The 25518-nt window shown below is 56.1% G+C and overlaps 2 gene segments (V, D, J or C); both read left to right on the forward strand.

Annotated features, from left to right (window-relative positions):
- Positions 1 to 5660, forward strand: LOC136001042 (Ig gamma-2C chain C region-like). The segment is given in 5 exon segments: positions 1 to 13; positions 979 to 1251; positions 2700 to 3038; positions 4550 to 4879; positions 5326 to 5660. Coding segments are annotated over 5 exon segments (1290 nt in total).
- A 2097-nt stretch (positions 5661 to 7757) lies between these two features.
- LOC136001043 (immunoglobulin heavy constant gamma 2-like) lies at positions 7758 to 18455 on the forward strand. The segment is given in 7 exon segments: positions 7758 to 7770; positions 7819 to 7952; positions 8101 to 8158; positions 13724 to 13999; positions 15508 to 15810; positions 16707 to 17033; positions 18106 to 18455. Coding segments are annotated over 7 exon segments (1461 nt in total).
- Positions 18456 to 25518: the final 7063 nt, after the last annotated feature.

Genomic DNA, 25518 nt, shown 5'->3' on the forward strand with positions numbered 1-25518 from the left:
ATGGAGCTGTGGGGTAGGAGCTGTGGGGCTGAGAGGAGCCGTGGGGCAGAGAGATCTATGGGGCTGGAGCTGTGGGGCTGGAGCTGTGGGGCAGGGAGATCTATGGGGCAGAGCTATCTATGGGTCAGGAGCTGTGGGGTAGGAGCTGTGGGGCTGGGAGGAGCCGTGGGGCAGAGAGATCTATGGGGCTGGAGCTGTGGGGCTGGAGCTGTGGGGCAGGGAGATCTATGGGGCAGAGCTATCTATGGGTCAGGAGCTGTGGGGTAGGAGCTGTGGGGCTGGGAGGAGCCGTGGGGCAGAGAGATCTATGGGGCTGGAGCTGTGGGGCTGGAGCTGTGGGGCAGGGAGATCTATGGGGCAGAGCTATCTATGGGTCAGGAGCTGTGGGGTAGGAGCTATGGGGCTGGAGGAGCTGTGGGGCAGGGGGAGCTGTGGGGCTGGAGTTGTGGGGCTGGAGCTGTGGGGCAGGGAGATCTATGGGATAGAGGGAGCTGTGGGGCAGGAGCTGTGGGCTCAGGACAATCTATGGGGCAGGGAGATCTATGGGATAGAGGGAGCTGTGGGGCAGGAGCTGTGGGCTCAGGACAATCTATGGGGCAGGGAGATCTATGGGATAGAGGGAGCCGTGGGGCTGGAGCTGTGGGCTCAGGACAATCCATGGGGCAGGGAGATCTATGGGGCAGGGAGATCTATGGGGCAGGGAGATCCATGGGGCAGGGAGATCCATGGGATAGAGGGAGCTGTGGGGCAGGAGCTGTGGGCTCAGGACAATCTATGGGGCAGGGAGATCTATGGGATAGAGGGAGCTGTGGGGCAGGAGCTGTGGGCTCAGGACAATCCATGGGGCAGGGAGATCCATGGGGCAGGGATCTATGGGGCAGGGAGATCCATGGGGCAGGGATCTATGGGGCAGGGCCATCTCTGGGGCCCGAGGCTCCTTCCCCACACCTGACCTCTCCCCCTCTCTCTGCCCCACAGCCGCTCCCTCCCCCCCCACCCTCCTGCCCCTCTCCCCGTGCTGTGGGGCTGCCCCCTTGACCTCGGCCTGTCTGGTCCTCGCCACCTCCCCCGTCGCCATCACCTGGGAGGGCGCTGACGTCACCAGCGACGTCATCGTCGCCCACCCAATCACCACGGACTCTCTCAGCCCCGTCGGCGTGGTCTCTCACCTCCGCCTGCCCCACAGCCGGACCCACAAGTGCCGCCTGGCCCATCCCCCCACCGGCACCCACGTGGTCCAGGAGGTCAAAGGTAACGCGGGGCGGGTGGGGGAGGGGCCCTGGGCGCCAGAACTGGTCTCGGATTTTCCCCCGCCCCATAGATCTGTCTGTGGGGCTGAGATGTTCCTCAAGGAACCTTCTCCCGCCCCATAGATCTGTCTGTGGGGCTGAGATGCTCCTCAAGGAACCTTCTCCCATGGGAGGTCCTTCTACCCTACAAGTCATGTACGGTCTTCTCCTGCCCCATAACTGGGCTCAGGTCTTCTCCCGCCCCATAGATCTGTCTGTGGGGCTGAGATGCTCCTCAAGGAACCTTCTCCCATGGGAGGTTCCTCCTGCCCCATAGATCCTTCCATGGGTCAAGATGTCCCTCAAGGAACCTTCTCCCGCCCCATAGATCTGTCCGTGGGGCTGAGATGTTCCTCAAGGAACCTTCTCCCATGGGAGGTCCTTCTACCCTACAAGTCATGTAGGGTCTTCTCCTGCCCCATAACTGGGCTCAGGTCTTCTCCCGCCCCATAGATCTGTCTGTGGGGCTGAGATGTTGCTCAAGGAACCCTCTCCCGCCCCATAGATCTGTCCGTGGGGCTGAGATGTTCCTCGAGGAACCTTCTCCCGCCCCATAGATCTGTCCATGGGGCTGAGATGTTCCTCAAGGAACCTTCTCCCGCCCCATAGATCTGTCCGTGGGGCTGAGATGTTGCTCAAGGAACCTTCTCCCGCCCCATAGATCTGTCCGTGGGGCTGAGATGTTCCTCAAGGAACCTTCTCCCGCCCCATAGATCTGTCTGTGGGGCTGAGATGTTCCTCAAGGAACCTTCTCCCGCCCCATAGATCTGTCCGTGGGGCTGAGATGTTCCTCGAGGAACCTTCTCCCGCCCCATAGATCTGTCCGTGGGGCTGAGATGCTCCTCAAGGAACCTTCTCCCACCCCATAGATCTGTCCGTGGGGCTGAGATGTTGCTCAAGGAACCTTCTCCCATGGGAGGTTCCTCCTGCCCCATAGATCCTTCCATGGGTCAAGATGTCCCTCAAGGAACCCTCTCCCGCCCCATAGATCTGTCCGTGGGGCTGAGATGCTCCTCAAGGAACCTTCTCCCGCCCCATAGATCTGTCCGTGGGGCTGAGATGTTCCTCGAGGAACCTTCTCCCATGGGAGGTCCTTCTACCCTACAAGTCATGTAGGGTCTTCTCCTGCCCCATAACTGGGCTCAGGTCTTCTCCCGCCCCATAGATCTGTCTGTGGGGCTGAGATGTTCCTCGAGGAACCTTCTCCCGCCCCATAGATCTGTCCGTGGGGCTGAGATGCTCCTCGAGGAACCTTCTCCCATGGGAGGTTTCTCCTGCCCCATAGATCCTTCCATGGGTCAAGATGTCCCTCAAGGCCCCCGGATGGTCCCTCCTGACCCCAGAATTCCTCCCAGGTCTTCTCCTGCCCCATAGATCCCACGTCCAGCCCCACAACTTCTTGCCCCACAGCTTGCCAAGGCCCCGCCATCCCTCCGGAGGTCCAGGTCCTCTCCAGCACCTCCTGCCGGCCCACCATTGGTGGAGAAGCCACCGTGGAGCTTCTCTGCATCATCACCGGCTTCTCCCCGCCCACCGTGGAAGTTGATTGGTTGGTGGACGGCGCCCCCGGCGACGTGATCGCCACCGCCATGGCGCCGCGGCCGGAAGAAGATGGCAGCGCCACCTACTGGGCCACCAGCAGGACCAATGTGACGCGTGGGGAGTGGCTGGAGGGGCGGAGCTTCAGCTGCCGGGTCAAGCACCCGCCCTCCGGGTTGGTCACGGTTGGCCACGCCCGCTTCTGCCCAGGTGACGTCATCGAGGGGAGGGGACATCAAGGGAGAAGGTCCCCGTGGTCATGGTGGCACCAGGAGAAGGTCACATGACCGTGGTCCCACCACCCTAGAAGGTCCCACCATAGAGAAGGTCCCACCATAGAGAAGGTCCCACCATAGAGAAGGTCCCACCACCCTAGAAGGTCCCACCATAGAGAAGGTCCCACCATAGAGAAGGTCCCACCACCATAGAGAAGGTCCCACCATAGAGAATGTCCCACCATAGAGAAGGTCCCACCACCCTAGAAGGTCCCACCATAGAGAAGGTCCCACCACCCTAGAAGGTCCCACCATAGAGAAGGTCCCACCATAGAGAAGGTCCCACCACCCTAGAAGGTCCCACCATAGAGAAGGTCCCACCACCCTAGAAGGCCCCACCACCATAGAGAAGGTCCCACCACCCTAGAAGGTCCCACCACCCTAGAAGGTCCCACCATAAAGAAGGTCCCACCATAGAGAAGGTCCCACCACCATAGAGAAGGTCCCACCATAGAGAATGTCCCACCATAGAGAAGGTCCCACCACCCTAGAAGGTCCCACCATAGAGAAGGTCCCACCACCCTAGAAGGTCCCACCATAGAGAAGGTCCCACCATAGAGAAGGTCCCACCACCCTAGAAGGTCCCACCATAGAGAAGGTCCCACCACCCTAGAAGGCCCCACCACCATAGAGAAGGTCCCACCACCCTAGAAGGTCCCACCACCCTAGAAGGTCCCACCATAAAGAAGGTCCCACCATAGAGAAGGTCCCACCCCCCTAGAAGGTCCCACCACCCTAGAAGGTCCCACCATAGAGAAGGTCCCACCACCCTAGAAGGTCCCACCATAAAGAAGGTCCCACCACCATAGAGAAGGTCCCACCATAGAGAAGGTCCCACCACCCTAGAAGGTCCCACCATAGAGAAGGTCTCACCACCCTAGAAGGTCCCACCACCCTAGAAGGTCCCACCATAGAGAAGGTCCCACCATAGAGAAGGTCCCACCACCATAGAGAATGTCCCACCATAGAGAATGTCCCACCATAGAGAAGGTCCCACCACCCTAGAAGGTCCCACCATAGAGAAGGTCCCACCACCCTAGAAGGTCCCACCATAGAGAAGGTCCCACCATAGAGAAGGTCCCACCCAACCATCCGAGAAGCTCCCATGACCATAGTTGGTGCCACCAGGAGAGGGTCCCATGGTGGGTCCCACCACCCCAGAAGGTCCCACAGTTGGTGCCACCACCCCAGAAGGTCCCATGGTTGATCCCACCATAGAGAAGGTCCCACCCCACCACCTGAGAAGGTCCCATGACCATGGTTGGTGCCACCAGGAGAAAGTCCCATGGTCGTTGTGGCACCAGGAGAAGGTCACGTGATCATGGTGCAACCACCCCAGAAGGTCCCATGATTGGTCCCACCACCCCACAAGGTCCCACAGTTGGTCCCACCACGGAGGAGGTCCCACCCCACCACCCAGAAGATCCCCTTGACCTTCTCCTCCAGGTCCGGAGAACATCAACCCCCACCACATCGCCCTCCATGTCCTCCCCCCCACCGTCGGAGACCTCTACGTCACCCGCCAGCCCAACCTCCGCTGCGTGGTCACCAGCCTCCCCAGCGACCTTGACCTCCAAGTCTCCTGGACCAAAGCCACCCCAGGTGTCCTCACCCCGGACATGCTGGACCTGCGAGAAGAAGTCAACGGCACCTTGACAGCAACCAGCACCTTGAGGATCTCCACTGATGACTGGGAGGCCGGAGAACGCTTCACATGTCGCGTGAGCCACCATGATCTCCAGGTGCCCCTCGACAGGAGCATCTCTAGAATTTCAGGTGGGTTGTCTTCTCCTCTGGCCCACCCCATCCTACCAGCAGGAACCTTCTCCAGACCTTGGGCTCCACCCCAAACCTTCTCCATATCTTCTGTCCCATCATGAACCTTCTCCAGACTTTTGGTCCCACCACCCCAAACCTTCTCCAGATCTTCTCCAACTACCTTCTTCTCCATCCCACCACCACAAACCTTCTCCAGATCCTTGGTCCCACCAGCCCAAACCTTCTCCAGACCTTTGGTCCCACCACGATCCTTCTCCAGACCTTTGATCCCACCACTCCAAATCCTCTCCAGACATTGGGTTCCACCACGAGCCTTCTCCAGGTCCTTGGTCCCACCACCCCAAACCTTCCTCAGATCTTTGGTTCCACCACAAGCCTTCTCCAGATCCTTGGTCCCACCACAAACCTTCTCCAGATCTTCTCCTCCATCTTCTCCTCCCCAGGGAAGGTCACCGCCCCCCTCATCTTCCTCCTCCCCCCGCACCCCGAGGAGCTCCACCACCCCACGTTGACCTTGACCTGCCTGATCCACCGTTTCCACCCGGAGAACCTGGAGGTTCGATGGTTGAAGAACCACCAGGACATCCCCGTGGACACCTACGTCACCACCCCCGCCCTCCGTGATGGGCCCCAGGAGGTCACCTTCTTCACCTACAGCAAGCTGAAGGTCCTCAAGAGCAGCTGGTTGGCTGGAGATGTCTACAGCTGCTTGGTTGTCCACGAAGGGTTGACCATGAAGATGACCCAACGTCAAGTGCAGAAGAACCCGGGTAATTGAGGTCCCACCACATTGGAGAAGGCCTTTGTGGGGCAAAGAGTCAATAAAGTCGCAAGCGGTGGCAAGTGGTGGCCACCAGAAGGTGGTTGTGATGTGGTGGTGTCTCTTGGGGACAAGCGGGAGGTGGGACAAGGTCCAAGGTGGAGGTGGGACCATGCTGGAGAAAGTTGGAGATGGTGGGAGATTGGAGAAGGTCCAATGTGTAGGTGGGACCATGTTGGAGAAGGTCGGAGGTGGTTCTGAAGGTCCAAGATGGAGGTGGGACCTTGAAGGAGATGGAGGAGAAGGTTGAAGAAGGTTGGAGAAGGTTCTAGAAGGTCCAAGGTGGAGTTGGGACCATGACGGAGAAGGTTGGAGATAGTGGGAGAAGGTTCTAGAAGGTCCAAGATGGAGATGGGACCTTGAAGGAGATGATGGGAGAAGGCTGGAGAAGGTTGGAGGAGGTTCTAGAAGGTCCAATATGGGACCTTGAAGGAGAAGGCGGGAGATGGTTGGAGAAGGTTGGACAAGGTCCAAGGTGGGACCTTGAAGAAGAAGACAGGAGATGGTCGGAGAAGGTTGGAGAAGGTTCTAGAAGGTCCAAGGTGGAGGTGGGACCAAGACAGAGAAGGTTGGAGAAGGTCCCAGAAGGTTCTAGAAAGTCCAAGGCAGAGGTGGGACCATGTTGGAGAAGGCGTGAGACAATGGGAGATGGTTCTGAAGGTCCAAGGTGGAGGTGGGACCTTGAAAGAGAAGGTGGGAGATGGTTGGAGAAGGTTGGAGAAGGTTCTAGGAGGTTCTAGAAGGTCCGAGGTGGGACCTTGAAGGAGAAGGTGGGAGATGGTTGGAGAAGGTCGGAGAAGGTTCTAGAAGGTTTTAGAAGGTCCGAGGTGGGACCTTGACAGAGATGGTTGGAGGAGGTTGGAGACGGTTGGAGAAGGTTGGAGAAGGTCCGAGGTGGGACCTTGAAGGAGAAGGTGGGAGAAGGTTGGAGAAGCTTCTAGAAGGTTCTAGAAGGTCTGATGTGGGACCTTGATGGAGATGGTTGGAGATGGTTGGAGAAGGTTCTAGAACGTTCTAGAAGGTCCGAGGTGGGACCTTGAAGGAGAAGGTGGGGGATGGTTGGAGAAGGTTGGAGAAGCTTCTAGAAGGTCCAATATGGGACATTGAAGGAGAAGATGGGAGATGGTTGGAGTAGGTTCTAGAAGGTCCAAGGTGGGACCTTGATGGAGATGGTCGGAGAAGGTTGGAGAAGGTTCTAGAAGGTTCTAGAAGAAGGTCCGAGGTGGGACCTTGATGGAGATGGTTGGAGAAGGTGGGAGAAGGTTCTAGAAGGTTCTAGGAGGTTCTAGAAGGTTCTAGAAGGTCCAAGGTGGGACCTTGATGGAGATGGTCGGAGTAGGTTGGAGAAGGTTCTAGAAGGTTCTAGAAGAAGGTCCAAGATGGGACCTTGACGGAGATGGTTGGAGATGGTCGGAGAAGGTTCTAGACGGTTCTAGGAGGTTCTAGAAGGTCCAAGATGGGACCTTGATGGAGATGGTCGGAGAAGGTCGGAAGAGGTTCTAGAAGGTTCTAGAAGGTCCGATATGGGACATTGAAGGAGAAGGCGGGAGATGGTTGAAGAAGGTTGGAGAAGGTTCTAGAAGGTTCTAGGAGGTTCTAGAAGGTCCGAGGTGGGACCTTGATGGAGATGGTCAGAGTAGGTCAGAGAAGGTTCTAGAAGGTTCTAGAAGAAGGTCTGAGGTGGGACCTTGATGGAGATGGTTGGAGAAGGTGGGAGAAGGTTCTAGAAGGTTCTAGGAGGTTCTAGAAGGTTCTAGAAGGTCCAAGATGGGACCTTGATGGAGATGGTTGGAGAAGGTCAGAGAAGGTTCTAGAAGGTTCTAGAAGGTTCTAGAAGAAGGTCTGAGGTGGGACCTTGATGGAGATGGTTGGAGAAGGTCGGAGAAGGTTCTAGACGGTTCTAGAAGGTCCAAGATGGGACCTTGATGGAGAAGGTCGGAGATGGTTCTAGACGGTTCTAGAAGGTCCGAGGCGGGACCTTGGCAGAGATGGTCGGAGAAGGTCGGAGAAGGTTCTAGACGGTTCTAGAAGGTCCGAGGCGGGACCTTGGCGGAGATGGTCGGAGAAGGTGGGAGAAGGTCCCAGGAGGTGCCCCCGTGTCCCCGTGTCCCCCCAGGCCTGGCCGTCCCGCCCGGCGCCCCCCCGGAGGACGACGCCCAGGACCTCGAGGGCCTCGACGTCGCCCTCGGCCTCTTCGTCACCCTCTTCCTCCTCAGCGTCACCTACGGGGCCACCGTCACCTTCCTCAAGGTGGGGCTGCGCCGTGACGTCACCGCGCCGTGACGTCACCGCGCCGTGACGTCATAGCGGGCGGGGCTCCGGGGGGGGTGGTGATGTCATGTCACCACCCTGACGTCATTTCCTGTCCCTCCCTTTTTGTGCCCCCCTCCCTTTCAAGGTCAAGTGGTTGGTCGCCGTCATCTTGGCCCTGAGGCCCCGCCCAGGCCACGCCCACTGTGACGTCATCAGGGAGGGGGTCTGAAAGCCGCCTCCCCCGAAATCCTCGGTTTTCGCCCCAAAAAATGGGGGTTCCCTCCCCCAATAAATGCGGAGCTGCTCGGGGATGTCGGCGTCTGCGGGGGCGCGCTGGGGCACTTGTGGGGCGCTATGGGGCGGCGCGGGGTCGCTGGGGGGGTGGGGCGGCGCTGTGGGGCGCTTGTGGGGCACTATGGGTCAGTTCTGGGGCACTTGTGGGGCGCTGTGGGGCACTTGTGGGGTGCTGTGGGGGGCTTGTGGGGCACTATGGGTCAGTTCTGGGGCACTTATGGGGCGCTGTGGGGCACTTGTGGGGCACTACGGGCCAGTTCTGGGGCACTTATGGGGCGCTGTGGGGCGCTTGTGGGTCACTATGGGTCAGTTCTGGGGCGCTGTGGGGCACCAATGGGGCGCTGTGGAGCACTTGTGGGGCACTACGGGCCAGTTCTGGGGCGCTGTGGGGCACCAATGGGGCGCTGTGGGGCACTTGTGGGTCACTATGGGTCAGTTCTGGGGCGCTGTGCGGCACTTATGGGGCGCTGTGGGGCACTTGTGGGGTGCTGTGGGGCAGTTGTGGGTCACTATGGGTCAGTTCTGGGGCGCTGTGGGGCACTTATGGGTTGCTGTGGGGCATTATGGGACGCTGTGGGGCACTTATGGGGCGCTGTGGGGCACTTGTGGGGCACTGTGGGGCAGTTGTGGGGCACTACGGGTCAGTTCTGGGGCACTGTGCAGCACTTATGGGTTGCTGTGGGGCACTTATGGGGCGCTGTGGGGCACTGTGGGGCACCAATGAGGCGCTGTGGAGCACTTGTGGGGCACTACGGGCCAGTTCTGGGGCACTTATGGGGCGCTGTGGGGCACCAATGGGGCACTTATGGGGCACTGTGGGGCACTTATGGTGGCGCCGTGGGGCAGTTGTGGGTCACGATGGGTCAGTTCTGGGGCGCTGTGGGGCACTTACGGGGCACTGTGGGGCACTTATGGGACGCTGTGGGGCATTTATGGGGTGCTGTGGGGCACCAATGGGGCACTTATGGGGCACTTATGGTGGCACCGTGGGGCAGTTGTGGGTCACTATGGGTCAGTTCTGGGGCACTGTGGGGCACTTGTGGGGCACTACGGGCCAGTTCTGGGGCGCTGTGGGGCACTTACGGGGTGCTGTGGGGCACTTATGCATCACTTATGGGGCGCTGTGGGGCACTTACGGGGTGCTGTGGGGCACCTATGGGTCACTTATGGGGCGCTGTGGGGCACTTATGGGGTGCTGTGGGGCACTTATGGGGCACCGTGGGGCACTTATGGGACGCTGTGGGGCACTTATGGGGCACTGTGGGGCACCAATGAGGCGCTGTGGGGCACTTGTGGGGCACTATGGGTCAGTTCTGGGGCGCTGTGGGGCACCAGTGGGGCACTGTGGGGCACTTATTGGGTGCTGTGGGGCATTTATGGGGCACTTATGGGGCGCTTGTGGGGCACCAATGGGGCGCTGTGGGGCACCAATGGAGCACTGTGGGGCACTTATGGGGTGCTGTGGGGCACTTATGCATCACTTATGGGGTGCTGTGGGGCACTTACGGGGTGCTGTGGGGCACTTATGGGTCACTTATGGGGCACTTATGGGTTGCTGTGGGGCACCTATGGGTCACTTATGGGGCGCTGTGGGGCACTTATGGGGCGCCAGGGGGCGCTGTGGGGCAGTCGGGATGGGGGTGGGGTGGGGGCGGGGCGCTGTGGGGCGGGGCCGGGGGGGGGGGATGTGTGGGGCGGAGCCGTGGGGCAGGAGCCACTTGTGGGGCAGCAGGAGGCAGCGGCGCCGTGGGGCAGGTAACGGGCCCGGACGCCTGGGTCCCCTTTTCTGGGGGGGGCCCGGGAGGGTTTGGGGGGTCCCCTGGGTGCCATTGGGGGTCTATAGGGCGCCCCTGGGTGCTCTGGGGTTTTTGGGGGGGCCCCCGGGGCTTTGGGGTGCTTTGGGTGCTTTGGGGTGCACAGAGAAATTTTGGGGTGCAAAGAGGTACCTTGGGGTGCTCTTGGGGCTTTTGGGGTGCTCTCGCGGGTTTTGGGTGCCCAGAGGAATTCTTGGGGTGCCCAGGTAGGTTTTGGGGTGCGCATGGGTGCTTTTGGGGGTTTTGGGTGCCCCTGGGGATTTGGGGTGCCCTGGGTGCTCTTGGGGTGCGAAGAGGCACCTTGGGGTGCCCAGAGGGGTTTTGGGGTGCCCTTGGTGTTCACGTGGGTGCCCTAAGGGTACCCTTGGGGTTTTGGGGTGCCCATGGGACCCTTGGGGTAGCCAGTGGGGTTTTGGGGTGCCCCTGGGAGCCTTTGGGCTGCCCTTGGGGTGCCAATGGGGTTTTGGGGTGCCCATGGGTGCCCGAAGGATTTTGGGGTGCCCATGGGTGCCCTTGGGGTGCCAGTGGGGTTTTGGGGTGCTCATGGGACCCTTAGGGTGCCAGTGGGGTTTTGGGGTTCCCCAGGTGCTCATGGGTGCCCTTGGGGTGCCAGTGGGATTTTGGGGTGCTCATGGGTGCCCTTGGGGTGCCCAGAGGGGCTTTGGGGTGCCCATGGGACCCTTGGGGTGCCAGAAGGTTTTTGGGGTGCCCATGGGGCCCTTAGGGTGCCAGTGGGGTTTTGGGGTGCCCTGGGTGCCCATGGGTCCCCTTGGGGTGCCAGAAGGTTTTTGGGGTGCCCGTGGGACCCTTAGGGTGCCAGTGAGGTTTTGGGGTGCCCATGGGACCCTTGGGGTGCCAGTAGGGTTTTGGGGTGCTCATGGGTGCCCATGGGTGCCCTTGGGGTGCCAGTGGGGTTTTGGGGTGCTTGTGGGTGCCCCTGGTCGCCCTTGGGGTGCCCAGAGGGGTTTTGGGGTGCCCATGGGACCCTTAGGGTGCCAGTGGGGTTTTGGGGTGCCCATGGGTGCCCTTAGGGTGCCAGTGGGGTTTTGGGGTGCCCCGGATGCCCATGGGACCCTTGGGGTGCCAGAGGGTTTTTGGGGTGCTCATGGGTGCCCTTAGGATGCCAGTGGGGTTTTGGGGTGCCCCTGGGTACCCATGGGTGCCCTTGGGGTGCCAGAAGGTTTTTGGGGTGCCCCTGGGACCCTTAGGGTGCCAGTGGGGTTTTGGGGTGCCCTGGGTGCTCATGGGACCCTTGGGGTGCCCAGAAGGGTTTTGGGGTGCCCCTGGGACCCTTGGGATGCCAGAGGGTTTTTGGGGTGCTCATGGGTGCCCTTAGGGTGCCAGTGGGGTTTTGGGGTGCCCTGGGTGCTCATGGGACCCTTGGGGTGCCAGTGGGGTTTTGGGGTGCCCTGGGTGCCCATGGGTCCCCTTGGGGTGCCAGAAGGTTTTTGGGGTGCCCATGGGGCCCTTAGGGTGCCAGTGAGGTTTTGGGGTGCCCCAGGTGCCCATGGGACCCTTGGGGTGCCAGTGGGGTTTTGGGGTGCTTGTGGGTGCCCCTGGTCGCCCTTGGGGTGCCCAGAGGGGTTTTGGGGTGCCCCTGGGACCCTTGGGGTGCCAGTGGGGTTTTGGGGTGCCCATGGGTGCCCTTGGGGTTCCCAGAGGGGTTTTGGGGTACCCCTGGGTGCCCATGGGACACTTGGGGTACCCAGTGGGGTTTTGGGGTGCTCTGGGTGCCCATGGGTGCCCTTGGGGTGCCCAGAAGGGTTTTGGGGTGCCCCGGGTGCCCCTGGGACCCTTGGGGTGCCCAGTGGGGTTTTGGGGTGCCCCTGGGTGCCCATGGGTGCCCTTGGGGCGCCCAGAGGGGTTTTGGGGTGCCCCTGGGACCCTTAGGGTGCCAGTGGGGTTTTGGGGTGCTTGTGGGTGCCCATGGGTGCCCTTGGGGTGCCAGTGGGGTTTTGGGGTGTCCATGGGTGCCCTTGGGGTGCCAGAGGGTTTTTGGGGTGCCCCTGGGACCCTTAGGGTGCCAGTGGGGTTTTGGGGTGCCCATGGGTGCTCATGGGTGCAGGTGGGATTTTGGGGTGCCCAGGCGGGGTTGAGATACCCAGAGGGGTTTTGGGGTGCCCCTGGGTGCCCTTGGGGTGCAGAGAGGGGGTTTGGGGTCCCCTGGGGTTTTGGGGTCCCCCGGGTGCTCTCGGGTGCCCTGCAGTAATTTTGGGGCTCCCCTGGGTTCCTTGGGGTGCCCCATTTACCCCCCAAAAATGGGTGCTCCCCCAAAAAAATGGGTCCAAAATTGGGTGCTACCCCCCGAAAAAAAACACTGCTAAAAATTGTTTCCGCCCCCAAATTGAGTGTTTTTGCCCTAAATAATGAGTTCTAAAATTGGGGGTTTTCCCCCCAAAATTGGGTCCCCCCAAAAAATTGAGTGTTTCCCCCCCCCAAAAAATTTTTTTTCCCAAAAAAAAAATGTGAGTTTCCTCCAACAAATGGGGCTTTTTCCCCCCAAAAAACGGGTACGAGCCTTTAAAAATTGGACTAAAACCGGGTGTTTCATTCCAAAAATGAATCCAAAAATTGGCCGTTCCTCCAAAAAAAAAATCTGTGCATGCCACAAAAAAGGCTCAAAAAGGCCCAAAAAAAGGCCCCAAAATTTTGGGGTTTCCCCCCAAACTGTTTTTTTTTTTTTCCCCAAAATTGTTTATTTCCCCCGTTATTCGTTTTTCCTCCAAACTGGTTTTTTTCCCCAAAATTTTTTATTTCCCCCCGTTATTTGTTGTTGCACCCCAAACAATTTTTCCCCAAAACAGTTTTTCTCCCCCAAATCATTTATTTCCCCCATTATTTTTTATTCCCCCCAAACCGTTTTTTCCCCAAATTATTCCCCCATTATTTATCGTCCCCCCAAACCATTTTTTCCCCCAAATCATTTATTCCCCTGATTATTTTTTGTTCCCCCCAAACTGTTTATTTTTCCCAAATTATCCCCCCCGTTATTTTCTGTTCCCCCAAAACCGTTTTTTTTCCCCGAATTATTCCCCCCATTATTTTTTCTTCCCCCCAAACCATTTTCTCCCCCAAATCATTTATTCCCCCCATTATTTTTTATTCCCCCCAAACCATTTTCTCCCCCAAATCATTTATTCCCCCCATTATTTATTGTTCCCCCCAAACCTTTTTTTTTTCCCCGAATTATTCCCCCCATTATTTTTTATTCCCCCCAAACCATTTTTCCCCCAAATTATTTATTCCCCCCATTATTTTTTCTTCCCCCCAAACTGTTTTTCCCCCAAATCATTTATTCCCCCCATTATTTTCTGTTCCCCCCAAACCGTTTTTTTTTTCCCCGAATTATTCCCCCCGTTATTTTTTGTTCCCCCCAAACCGTTTTTTTTTTCCCCAAATTATTCCCCCTGTTATTTTTTGTTCCCCCCAAAGTGTTTTTTCCCCAAATTATTCCCCCCATTATTTATTGTTCCCCCCAAACCTTTTTTTTTTCCCCGAATTATTCCCCCCGTTATTTTCTGTTCCCCCCAAACCGTTTTTTTTTTCCCCGAATTATTCCCCCCATTATTTTCTGTTCCCCCCAAACCGGTTTTTTTTCCCCAAATCATTTCCCCCAAATCACTGACCCCCCCTGTTCTCCGTGTCCCCCCCCCACCCCAGACAGGCCCACGGCCCCGTCGCTGTTCGCGCTCAGGACCTGCCCGGGGACGGCCCCCCCGGCCCCCACCGTGGCCTGTCTCGCCACCAGCTTCGTCCCCCCGCCGGTGACGGTGACCTGGGACCCCTCGGCCCCCCCGGCGCTGACCTTTGCCCCCGTGCGCGACCGCCAGGGACGATGGACCCTGACCAGCAGGGTCAAGGGCGACGCCGTCGGCAGGAGACGCTGCACCGTCCACCACCCGGCGACCGGCAAAACCCAGAGCATCGACGTCGAAGGTAATTTGCATCTCATTTGCATCTCATTTACGGACACACACCCCCCCCCCACCCAGGGCCCGCGCTCGCTCCGCCTCCTTTTGCATCTCATTTGCATCTCATTTGCATCTGTTTTGCATATATTTTGCGTATCATTTGCAGACACGCCCATGCGTTCCCTGCCCGCCCAGGGACCGCGCGCGCCCCGCCTCCCTTTGCATCTCATTTGCATCTCATTTGCATGTCGTTTGCATGCCGTTTGCAGCCCCACTGGGAAAACTGGGACCCCCTCTTGGAAACTGGGGAGACTGGGAGCCCCCCAAAACCCAACTGGGGATACCGGGAACCCCTAAAACCCAACTGGGGATACTGGGCACCCCCCCAAAACCCAACTGGGGAGACCGGGAACTCCTTCCTGGGGATACTGGGAACCCCTAAAACCCAACTGGGGAGACTGGAAGCCCCCCATAACCCAACTGGAGAAACTGGGAACCCCCAAACCCAACTGGGGAAACTGGAACCCCCCCAAAACCCAACTGGGGATACTGGGAACCCCCCCATAACCCAACTGGGGATACCGGGAACCCCTAAAACCCAACTGGGGATACTGGGAACCCCCCCAAAACCCAACTGGGGAGACCGGGAACTCCTTCCTGGGGATACTGGGAACCCCTAAAACCCAACTGGGGAGACTGGGAACCCCCCCATAACCCAACTGGGGAAACTGGGAACCCCCCAAACCCAACTGGGGAAACTGGGAACCCCCCCATAACCCAACTGGGGAGACTGGGAACCCCCCAAACCCAACTGGGGATACTGGGAACCCCCCCATAACCCAACTGGGGAGACTGGGAACTGCTTCCTGGGGATACTGGGAACCCCTAAAACCAACTATTCACCCCCATTCACCAACTTTGGGCAAAACCACCAATTTTTCTCGCCAAGATCTACAGACTTTGGAGCCAAATTGCGAAGCTTGGGGGCGAGATCTGAAATTTTGGGGGGGGGGTGTTACTATTTTGAGGCAAGATTTGCACATTTTTCGGTTCGATTCCAAATTTGTCCGCAAGATTTTGGAAGGTTTGCGACTTTTTTGGGCAAAATGACAGCATTTGGGGGCATTATTGTGCAAGATCGGCAAATTTCTTTCCAAAGTTACCATTTTTTAATGCAAGATTATTTGCCAAGATTTGCATGTTTTTTGGGTGAAATTACACTTTTGGGGCAAGATTCGCCAATATTTTTGGCGAGATTGCAACTTCCGCAGTTGCAAATCGCCAATTTTTTGCAAGATCACATTTTTTTAAGCAAGATTTTTTTTTTTTTTTTTGCAAGCTTTTCCAATTTTTTGTATGATCTCCAATTTTTCGGTCGAGAATTTTCGCAAAACCACCCCGTTTTGGGGCCAGATTTTGCAAAATCGCCCACTTTAGGGGGCAAAATTTGCCGTTTTCTTACAATACTTCCAACTTTTTTTTCCAAATCTCTGATTTTTCCCCCGATTCCCCCAATTGTCCCCGTGTTTCCAGCCCCCCAGGTCCGTGTCCCGACCGTGTCCCTCCTCCACGCCTGCGACGCCACCTCCGTCCAGCTTGTCTGTGACGTCACCCGCTTCTCCCCGCCCCCCGTGGCCATCGATTGGCTGGTTGACGGCCACGCCCTCCTCCCGTCCCCCCCATTGAACGCCCTTGAATCGGGGGCGGGCGGGACCTTCCGCACGGGGTCCAAGGTCAACGTCACGTTGGAGGAATGGCAGGAGAGGACCTACAGCTGCCGCGTCACCCACCCGCCGTCCGGTAACGTCCAGGAGGTGACGGGACACAAGTGTCTGGGTGAGTGACGTCATGGTGACATCACGGTGCTAGCGTCTCGGGGGGTTGTCCCCAAGTTGGGTTATGGCTGGTGGCATCTCAGGGGGTTGACCCAACGTTGGGTTTTTGATGGTGGCACCTCCTTGGCTTGACCCAACATTGGGTTATGGCTGGTGGCATCTCAGGGGGTTGACCCAACGTTGGGTTTTTGATGGTGGCACCTCCTTGGCTTGACCCAACATTGGGTTTTGGGTGGTGGCATCTCAGGGGGTTGACCCAACGTTGGGTTTTTGATGGTGGCACCTCCTTGGCTTGACCCAACATTGGGCTTTGGGTGGTGGCATCTCAGGGGGTTGACCCAACGTTGGGTTTTTGATGGTGGCACCTCCTTGGCTTGACCCAACATTGGGTTTTGGGTGGTGGCACCTCCTTGGCTTGACCCAACATTGGGTTTTGGGTGGTGGCATCTCCATAGGGTTCAACCCACATTGGTATTTGGGGCCACCACCGCTTGTCTTGACCCTACATCACTCCAGGGCTGGTGACACCTCCTTGAGGTTGTCCCCATGTTGGCTTTTGGATGGCGGCATCTCCAGGGGGTCCCCTCCCTGTTGGTTCTTGAGTGGTGACATCTCCTTGGCTTGACCCAACGTTGGGTTTCGGGTGGTGGCACCTCCTGGGGTTGACCCAATGTTGGGTTTTTGATGGTGGCGCCTCCTTGGCTTGACCCGACGTTGGGTTTTGGGTGGCGGCATCTCCTTGGCTCGACCCAACATTGGGTTTTGGGTGGCGGCATCTCCTTGGCTTGACCCAACGTTGAGTTTTGGGGTCATCACCCCCTCGTCTTGACCCCACGTCGCTCCGGGGGTGACGACACCTCCTCAAGCTTGCCGTCCCCATCACTGTCCCCCATCCAGGAGCCCCGGCAGACGCCACCTCCATCCGCCTCTTCGTCCTCCCCCCGACCCCTGCGGAACTCTACGTCTCCCAGAGCCCCAAACTCCGCTGCGTGGTCACCAGTTTGCCCAGTGACGAGGGACTGGTGGTGTCCTGGACCCGCCAGGGTGCTGGCGCCCTCCACCCCAACGTCCCCGAGCTCAAGGCCCAGTTCAACGGCACCTTCACGGCCACCAGCGAGGTCCCGGTGACCACCAGGGACTGGGAGAGTGGCGAAACCTTCACCTGCACCGTCAGGCACGCCGAGCTCCCCTCCTCCCTCAGCCGCTCCGTCGCCAAACGAGCCGGTAGGTGGCGGGGCGAGGCGTTGCCCCCCTGTTTCCCCCATTTCCTCCCTATTTCCCCCCATTTCTCCACGCTTTCCACCCATTTCCACCCCATTTCTGCCCATTTCCACCCCATTTCTGCCCATTTCCCCCCATCGCCCCCCATTTTCCCCATTTCCACCTCATTTTTCCCCATTTCCCCCTAATTCTATGCCATTTCCCCCGATTTCCCCCCCATTCCCCTCCGTTTTCTCCCCATTTCCCCCATTTTGCCCCCTTTCTCCCCGTTTCCTCCCCATTTCCCCCCATTTCCCCTATTTCCTCCCCATTCCCATCCATTTCCACCCCATTTACCCCATTTGCCCCACTTCCCCCCATTTCCCTTATTTCCCCCCATTCCCTCCCATTTCCCCCCATTCCCATTTGTTTCCTGCCATTCCCCCCCCCATTTCCTCCCTATTTCCCCCCATTTGCCCCAATTCCCCTTATTTCCCCCCATTCCCATCCATTCCCATTTGCTTCCCCCCATTTCCCCCATTTGCCCCAATTCCCCCCATTTCCCCCCATTCCCATTTGCTTCTCCCCATTTCCCCCCCATTTATTTCCCCCATTTACCCCAATTCCCCCCATTTCCCCCCATTCCCATTTGCTTCCCCCCATTTCCCCCCCATTTATTTCCCCCATTTGCCCCATTCCCCCCATTCCCCCCCATTCCCATTTGTTTCCCCCCCATTTATTTCCCCCATTTCCCCCAATTCCCCCCATTTCCCCCATTCCCATTTGCTTCCCCCCATTCCCCCCATTTATTTCCCCCATTTCCCCCAATTCCCCCCATTTCCCCCCATTCCCATTTGCTTCCCCCCATTCCCCCCCATTTATTTCCCCCATTTCCCCCAATTCCCCCCATTTCCCCCCATTTGTTTCCCCCCCATTTATTTCCCCCACTTGCCCCCATTCCCCCCATTTCTTCCCCATTCCCCCCCATCTCCCCCCTATTTCCCCCCCATCTCCCCCCTATTTCCCTCCCATCTCCCCCCCCCATTCCCCCCCCATTTCCCCCCCATTTACCCCCCTCTCCCTCCTCCCCTTCCAGGCAAGCGCTCGGCCCCCAGCGTCTTCCTCCTCCCCCCGCCGGCCGAGGAAGTGACCAGCTCCTACTCCACCTTGAGCTTGACCTGCCTGCTGCGGGGCTTCTACCCCGAGGACGTCTCGGTGGAGTGGCAGAAGAACCAGGAGACGCTGGACAGCGGGGCTTACGATGTCATGCCCCCCCGGAAAGAAAAGGGCGGGGCAGGGGAGGGGTCGTATTTCCTGTACAGCCGCTTGGGGGTGCGGAGGGACGAATGGGAGCAGGGGAACAGCTACGTCTGCATGGTGGTCCACGAGGGGCTGCCCATGAAGTTCATCCAACGGAGCATCGCGAAGGGGCCGGGTAACAGATGAGGTCGTGGTGGGGGGGGGTGACCACCCTTTGTCTCGGCGTGGCCCCACTCCCCATCCCCTGGTTGAAAGGGGAGGGGTGAATAAAGGAGATGATGGTTCAGGTGGTTGGTTGAGTGGTTGAGAAGATGGTTGGGTGGTTCGCTGGTTGGGTGGTTCGCTGGTTGGCTGGTTGAGAAGACGGTGGGTTGGTGGGTTGGGTGGTTGCTTGAGAAGATTGTTGGTTGGTGGGTTGGTCGGTTGGGTGGTTGCTTGAGAAGATTGTTGGTTGGTGGGTTGGTCGGTTGGGTGGTGGCTTGAGAAGATGATTGGTGAGTTGGTTGGTTGGCCCGTTGGTCGGTTGGCCCGTTGGTTGGTTGAGAAGATGGTCAGTTGGTTGGTTGGGCGGTTAGGTGTTTGGTCGGTTTGGTGGGTGGATGTTCGGTTGGGTGGTCAGTTGGTTGGTTGGTCAGTTGGGTGGCTAGCTGGGTGGTTGGTTGGTTGGTCAGCTGGTTGGTTGGTTACTTGGTTGGTTGATCAGTTGGTCGGTTTGTTGGTTGGTCGGTTGGGTGGTTGGGTGGTCACTTGGTTGGTCGCTTGGTTGGTTGATTGGTCAGTCGGTTGGTCGGTTGGGTGGTTGGTTGGTGGATTGGTTGGTTGATTGGTCAGTCGGTTGGTCGGTTGGGTGGTTGGTTGGTGGATTGGTTGGTTGATTGGTCAGTCGGTTGGTCGGTTGGGTGGTTGGTTGGTGGATTGGTTGGTCGGTTGGTTGGTCGGTCGCTTAATTGGTTGATTGGTTGGTCAGTTGGTTGGTTGATTGGTTGGTCAGTTGGTTGGTCGGTCGGTTGGTTGATTGGTTGGTCAGTTGGTTGGTCGGTCACTTAGTTGGTTGATTGCTTGGTCGGTTGGTTGGTTGCTCAGTTGGTTGTTCGGTCGGTCGGTTGGTTGTTTGGATGGTTGGTCGGTTGGTTGGGGTGATTGGTCGGTTGGGTGGTCAGTTGGGTGGTTGATTGGCCACCTGGGCAGACACCTGGCAGGCATGAGGGTGGAGAAGATTCCAAGGACGGGCAGCGGGATGGGCACCCACCACCCACTGACCTTCCTCCTCCTCCTCTTCCTCCTCCTGCCAGGTCTGGCCCTGCCCCAGGACTTCTGCCAGGCCGATGGCGAGAGCTCCAGTGGGCCCTGGGACACCATCGCCGTCTTCATCACCCTCTTCCTCCTCAGTGTCTGCTACAGCGCCACTGTCACCCTCTTCAAGGTGGGGTCCCGGGGGTGGGGGGAGGTCCAGTAGGTGGGGGCTGGATGGTTGGTTGGGTGGTTGGTTGAGAAGATGGTTTGTTGGTTGGTTGGGTGGTTGCTCGGTTGGTCAGTTGGTCGGTTGGTTGGTTGGGAAGATGGTTGGTTGGAGGGATGGTTGGTTGGTCGAGAAGATGGTTGGTTGGTCAGTTGATCGGCTGGTTGGTTGAGAAGATGGTTGGTTGGAGGGATGGTTGGTTGGTTGAGAAGGTGGTTGGTCGGATGGATGGTTGGTTGGTCGAGAAGATGTTTGCTTGGTCAGTTGGTTGGTCAGCTGGTTGGTCAGTTGGTCGGTTGGTTGGTTGAGAAGATGGTTGGTTGGAGGGATGGTTGGTTGGTTGAGAAAGTGGTTGGTTGGTCGGTTGGTTGGTTAGTTGGTCAGTTGGATGGTTGGTTTGTCAGTCTGTTGGTTGGTCCATCACCTCCCCTCCCCCCCACAGGTCAAGTGGCTCCTCTCCACCATCCTCCACCTCAAGCACGGCCCCGCCCCCGACTACAAGAATGTCATCCAGCGTGTGGCCTAGGCCAGGGACGTGTCCCCAACCCCCACAAGGTGACACCGAGCGGGGCGGGACCAGCGATGGAACCATTTCTCCAATTGGCTGCTTGCACCCGAGCGCCCACAAACAAGGACAAGGGGTTGCAGATGTTTCCTGTCCCAGTCCCCAGGGGGACGCGGGGGCGGGTGTCGCACAAGAACAACCTGGGGGGGTGGTGACACCCCTAGATTTGGGCGGGGGGACACGGGGGGGGAACGCGGTGACGGAGAAGCAGCCACCGGGTCTAACCAGAAAGGGACCGGCCAGGTGAGGCTGGGGACCCACCAGCCACCGGGTCACCCACCAACCGTGGGGTGATCTGCAGGGACAGGAGTTGGACTTGGTGGGCCCGGTGGGTCCCTTCCAGCTCAGGACGTCCTGCGAGGGGGGGACACGGCAGCCACCGCTCTACCCAGGGGAGGGGACGGCCACCAAGTCAACCCAAGGGGTGGTGACAGGGACACCGGCCACGAGGTTCTGGGGAGAAGACACCAGTGGGTCAACCCAAGAGGGGACGGGACACCAGTGGATCAACCCAAGAGGGGATGGGACACCAGTGGGTCAGCCCGAGAGGGGATGGGACACCAGTGGGTCAACCCAAGAGGGGACAGGACACCAGTGGGTCAACCCAAGAGGGGATGGGACACCAGTGGGTCAACCCAAGAGGGGACGGGACACCAGTGGGTCAACCCAAGAGGGGACAGGACAGCAGTGGGTCAACCCAAGAGGGGACGGGACAGCAGTGGGTCAACCCAAGAGGAGGGGACACCAGTGGGTCAACCCAAGAGGGGACGGGACACCAGTGGGTCAACCCAAGAGGGGACGGGACACCAGTGGGTCAACCCAAGAGGAGGGGACACCAGTGGGTCAACCCAAGAGGGGACGGGACACCAGTGGGTCAACCCGAGAGGGGACGGGACACCAGTGGGTCAACCCAAGAGGGGATGGGACAGCAGTGGGTCAACCCAAGAGGGGACGGGACACCAGTGGGTCAACCCAAGAGGATGGGACACCAGTGGGTCAACCCAAGAGGGGACGGGACACCAGTGGGTCAACCCAAGAGGGGATGGGACACCAGTGGGTCAACCCAAGAGGGGACAGGACACCAGTGGGTCAACCCAAGAGGGGACAGGACACCAGTGGGTCAACCCAAGAGGGGACGGGACACCAGTGGGTCAACCCAAGAGGGGACAGGACACCAGTGGGTCAACCCAAGAGGGGACGGGACACCAGTGGGTCAGCCCGAGAGGGGATGGGACACCAGTGGGTCAACCCAAGAGGGGACAGGACACCAGTGGGTCAACCCAAGAGGGGATGGGACACCAGTGGGTCAACCCAAGAGGGGACGGGACACCAGTGGGTCAACCCAAGAGGATGGGACACCAGTGGGTCAACCCAAGAGGGGATGGGACACCAGTGGGTCAACCCAAGATGGGGGTAAAGGGATGACACTGGCCAATGGGTCAACCCAAGAGGGGACAGGACACCAGTGGGTCAACCCAAGAGGGGACGGGACACCAGTGGGTCAACCCAAGAGGATGGGACACCAGTGGGTCAACCCAAGAGGGGACAGGACACCAGTAGGTCAACCCAAGAGGGGACGGGACACCAGTGGGTCAACCCAAGAGGGGTTGACCCACTAGAACTGGCCACCAGCTCTACCCAGGGGAGGGGGAGTGGGCGGGGATGTCGTTTCTGTCCCAAACCCGCCGATTTGGGGCAAACCTGACCCCACCCGACCATGGTTGGCGTCTGCGCGACCACCTGGCTTGGTGTCGTTAAACCCCAAATCCCCCTTTTTCACCTCGTTTGCGCCACCGAAACCCGCCCGCTTCTCATAAACGGCCTCTTGGTGCCAAAAAAAACCCCCGAAAAACGACGGCTGTTTTTGCACCTTGACCACAAAGTTTTCGAGTTTATTCATCATTTTGCCCCCAAAAAGCTGCTCTGGTCCTCGTGATAGAAAAACACCTGGTTTATGGTGAAAAAAAAAAAAATGCGGTTTGTGGCAAACGGCCTTTGCTTTATGGGAAATGTACACGTTTTATGGTGCAAAACTACCCGTTTTGTGCAAAAAGGCTGCTTTCGTGAAAAAAAAAAAATATCCCTCGTTTTACGGGAAAAACCCCACAGTTTATTGCAAAACCCACTCATGGCGAAAAATAAAAATACCGAAAGAAGTGTTTTATGGCAAAAAGCGCTTCTTTTAAAGACAAAAAAAAAAAGCTCATTTTGAGGCAAAATCTGCCTCCTCCCCCCCCCACCATGTTCTGTTAAATATATCCTGATTTTATGGGAAAAAAAACCTCATTTTATGTCTAAAGACCACGCATTTTATGGGAAAAAAAAAAATCTGTTTTTTGGGAAAAAAATGTCATTTTATGTTTAAAAAGCCTTAATTTTATTGTAAAGAAAACCCTCAGTTCATGGGGGGAAAAAAGCCTCATTTTACGGCAAAAATAGCCCCTCGTTTTATGGGGAAAAATCCCTCGTTTTGTCATTAAAACCCCCTTCGTTTTATCATTAAAATCCCTCATTTTAAAGCAAATCCCCCCACCTCATAGCCAAAAAATACCCAGTTTTTTGGCCAAAAATATTTCCTTGTTTTAAGACAAAAAATCCTCATTTAATGGCAAAAAATTAAACCTGGCAAAAGAAGCAGTTTATGGCAAAAGGGTCCTGGTTTTATGGTGGAAAAAACCTTAATTTTATGGTTAAAAAACCTCCTAATCCCGCTTTCTCCCCTCAAAAAGAGAAAAACAGCAGATTTTTTCCCCAAAACCCATGAAATTTGGCATAAAACATCCCCTTGTCTCCACAAAACCTACCTTTTTTTGGAGTACAATCCAACCAAAATTCACAAATCTTGACTTTTTTGCCCCAAAATCTTGATTTTTTTCCTCCAAAAGTCTTGACTTTTTTGCCCCCGAATCTTGGACTTTGTGCTTTGAAAATCTTGACTTTAGTCCCCCAAAATCTCGATGTTTTTGCCCCCAAATCATGGCTTCCTTGTCCAAAAATCTTCAATTTTGTGCCTCCAAAATATGGAAATTTGCACCCAAACCCCTTGATTTTTCTCCTCCAAAAGTCTTCACTTCTATGCCGCAAAATGTTCGCTTTTACGCTCAAAAATCTTCACTTTTCTTGCCAAAAAAAAAAAATCTGCATTTCTGCCTTCAAAAAGCATCACTTTGGGGCAAAAATCACCCGCTTTGCAAAAGCCACCATTTCTACACATTAAAAAAATTCTAAAACCATATTTTTTGGGGAAAATCCCTGATTTGCCTCTTCACTCCCATAAAACACTCCCTCCCCCCCGCCCCAAAACGACCGTTTTTGCCCCTTTTTTATCCAACCCCCCCTTTTTTGCCGCGTTCTGCCCAACCCCAAAACTTGCGTTTTTCAACCCAATTTTAAAAGCCCCCAAACTTTCAGATTTCGCCCCCATATCGGGGTCAGGGTGGGATCACCCGGACGCCTGGGTCCCTCCTTAGCATCGGGGCGCCCCCTCGTGGCCGCCACCTCCCATCTCTCCCCGACTGGCCGCCGCCTTCACCCCGCCTCGCTCTCCCTCAGCCAATCGCAGCGCAAGGTCCGCCCTTTTCCCCTCTCCTGATTGGTCGGGACCTCAAGGTTGCTATAAATTTTTCTATACATTTCTATAAATTCGTTATCAACGAAAGGTGGCTGAGGAGAAACTTCATCCTTTATTGGATCTGGGGGGAAACGTAGCGATGGGTGAGGGAAAAGCTGAGGTACTAAATGCCTTGTCTGCCTCAGTCTTTACTAGTCAGATAATAATTAATATTTAATATTTAATATTTGGATAATATTTACCTTGTAGAAGAGGGACCATCTAAAAAGTACACAAAGTAATATATGGGACAGGAAACTTCTATTTGATCACAGCACAGAGAAGAAGGGGATATTCAATGAAAATTAAAAATGGCAATACCAGGTCTTATTTTCAGGATATTCAATGAAAATTACAAATGGCAATACCAGGTCTTATTTTCAGGATATTCAATGAAAATTACAAATGACAATACTAGGTCTTCTTTTCGAGATATTTAATGAAAATTAAAAATGGCAATACCAGGTCTTCTTTTTGAGGTATTCAATGAAAATTAAAAATGGCAATACCAGGTCTTATTTTCAGGATATTCAATGAAAATTAAAAATGGCAATACCAGGTCTTATTTTCAGGATATTCAATGAAAATTAAAAATGGCAATACCAGGTCTTATTTTCAGGATATTCAATGAAAATTACAAATGGCAATACTAGGTCTTCTTTTCGAGATATTTAATAAAAATTAAAAATGGCAATACCAGGTCTTCTTTTTGAGGTATTCAATGAAAATTAAAAATGGCAATACCAGGTCTTATTTTCAGGATATTCAATGAAAATTAAAAATGGCAATACCAGGTCTTATTTTCAGGATATTCAATGAAAATTACAAATGGCAATACCAGGTCTTATTTTCAGGATATTCAATGAAAATTAAAAATGGCAATACCAGGTCTTATTTTCAGGATATTCAATGAAAATTACAAATGGCAATACTAGGTCTTCTTTTCGAGATATTTAATAAAAATTAAAAATGGCAATACCAGGTCTTCTTTCTGAGATATTCAATGAAAATTAAAACTGGCAATACCAGGTCTTCTTTTTGACGTATTCAATGAAAATTAAAAATGGCAGTACCAGGCTGTTAAAAAGGTCTTCTTTTCAACACAGGGTACTATTAGCATCACCGAAAAGTCCGGAACGGAACTTCTACGTATGGAAAATTAAGAAAAGGGTTGTGGAAATTAACTGAGCTCCCTGAGCATCACGTGAAAGACTGGGATGGGGAGCAGAATGAAGTCTCCGTAATCCAAAGGGGAAGTTAGTGACCTACTACGCCGCTCATAATCCGAAGGGGAACAGGTAGTGACCTACTACGCTGCTCATAATCCGAAGGGGAATGGTTAGTTGCCTACTACGCCGCTCATAATCCAAAGGGGAACGGTTAGTGACCTACTACGCCGCTCATAATCCAAAGGGGAACGGTTAGTTGCCTACTACGCCGCTTGTAATCTGAAGGTGAATGGTTAGTGACCTACTACGCCGCTCGTAATCCAAAGGGGAACCGTTAGTGACCTACTACGCCGCTCGTAATCCAAAGGGGAACCGTTAGTTGCCTACTATGCTGCTCATAATCCAAAGGGGAACAGTTAGTGACCTACTACGCCGCTCATAATCCA

The sequence above is a fragment of the Caloenas nicobarica genome, chromosome 37, assembly GCF_036013445.1.
Source record: "Caloenas nicobarica isolate bCalNic1 chromosome 37, bCalNic1.hap1, whole genome shotgun sequence".
NCBI lineage: Eukaryota > Metazoa > Chordata > Aves > Columbiformes > Columbidae > Caloenas > Caloenas nicobarica.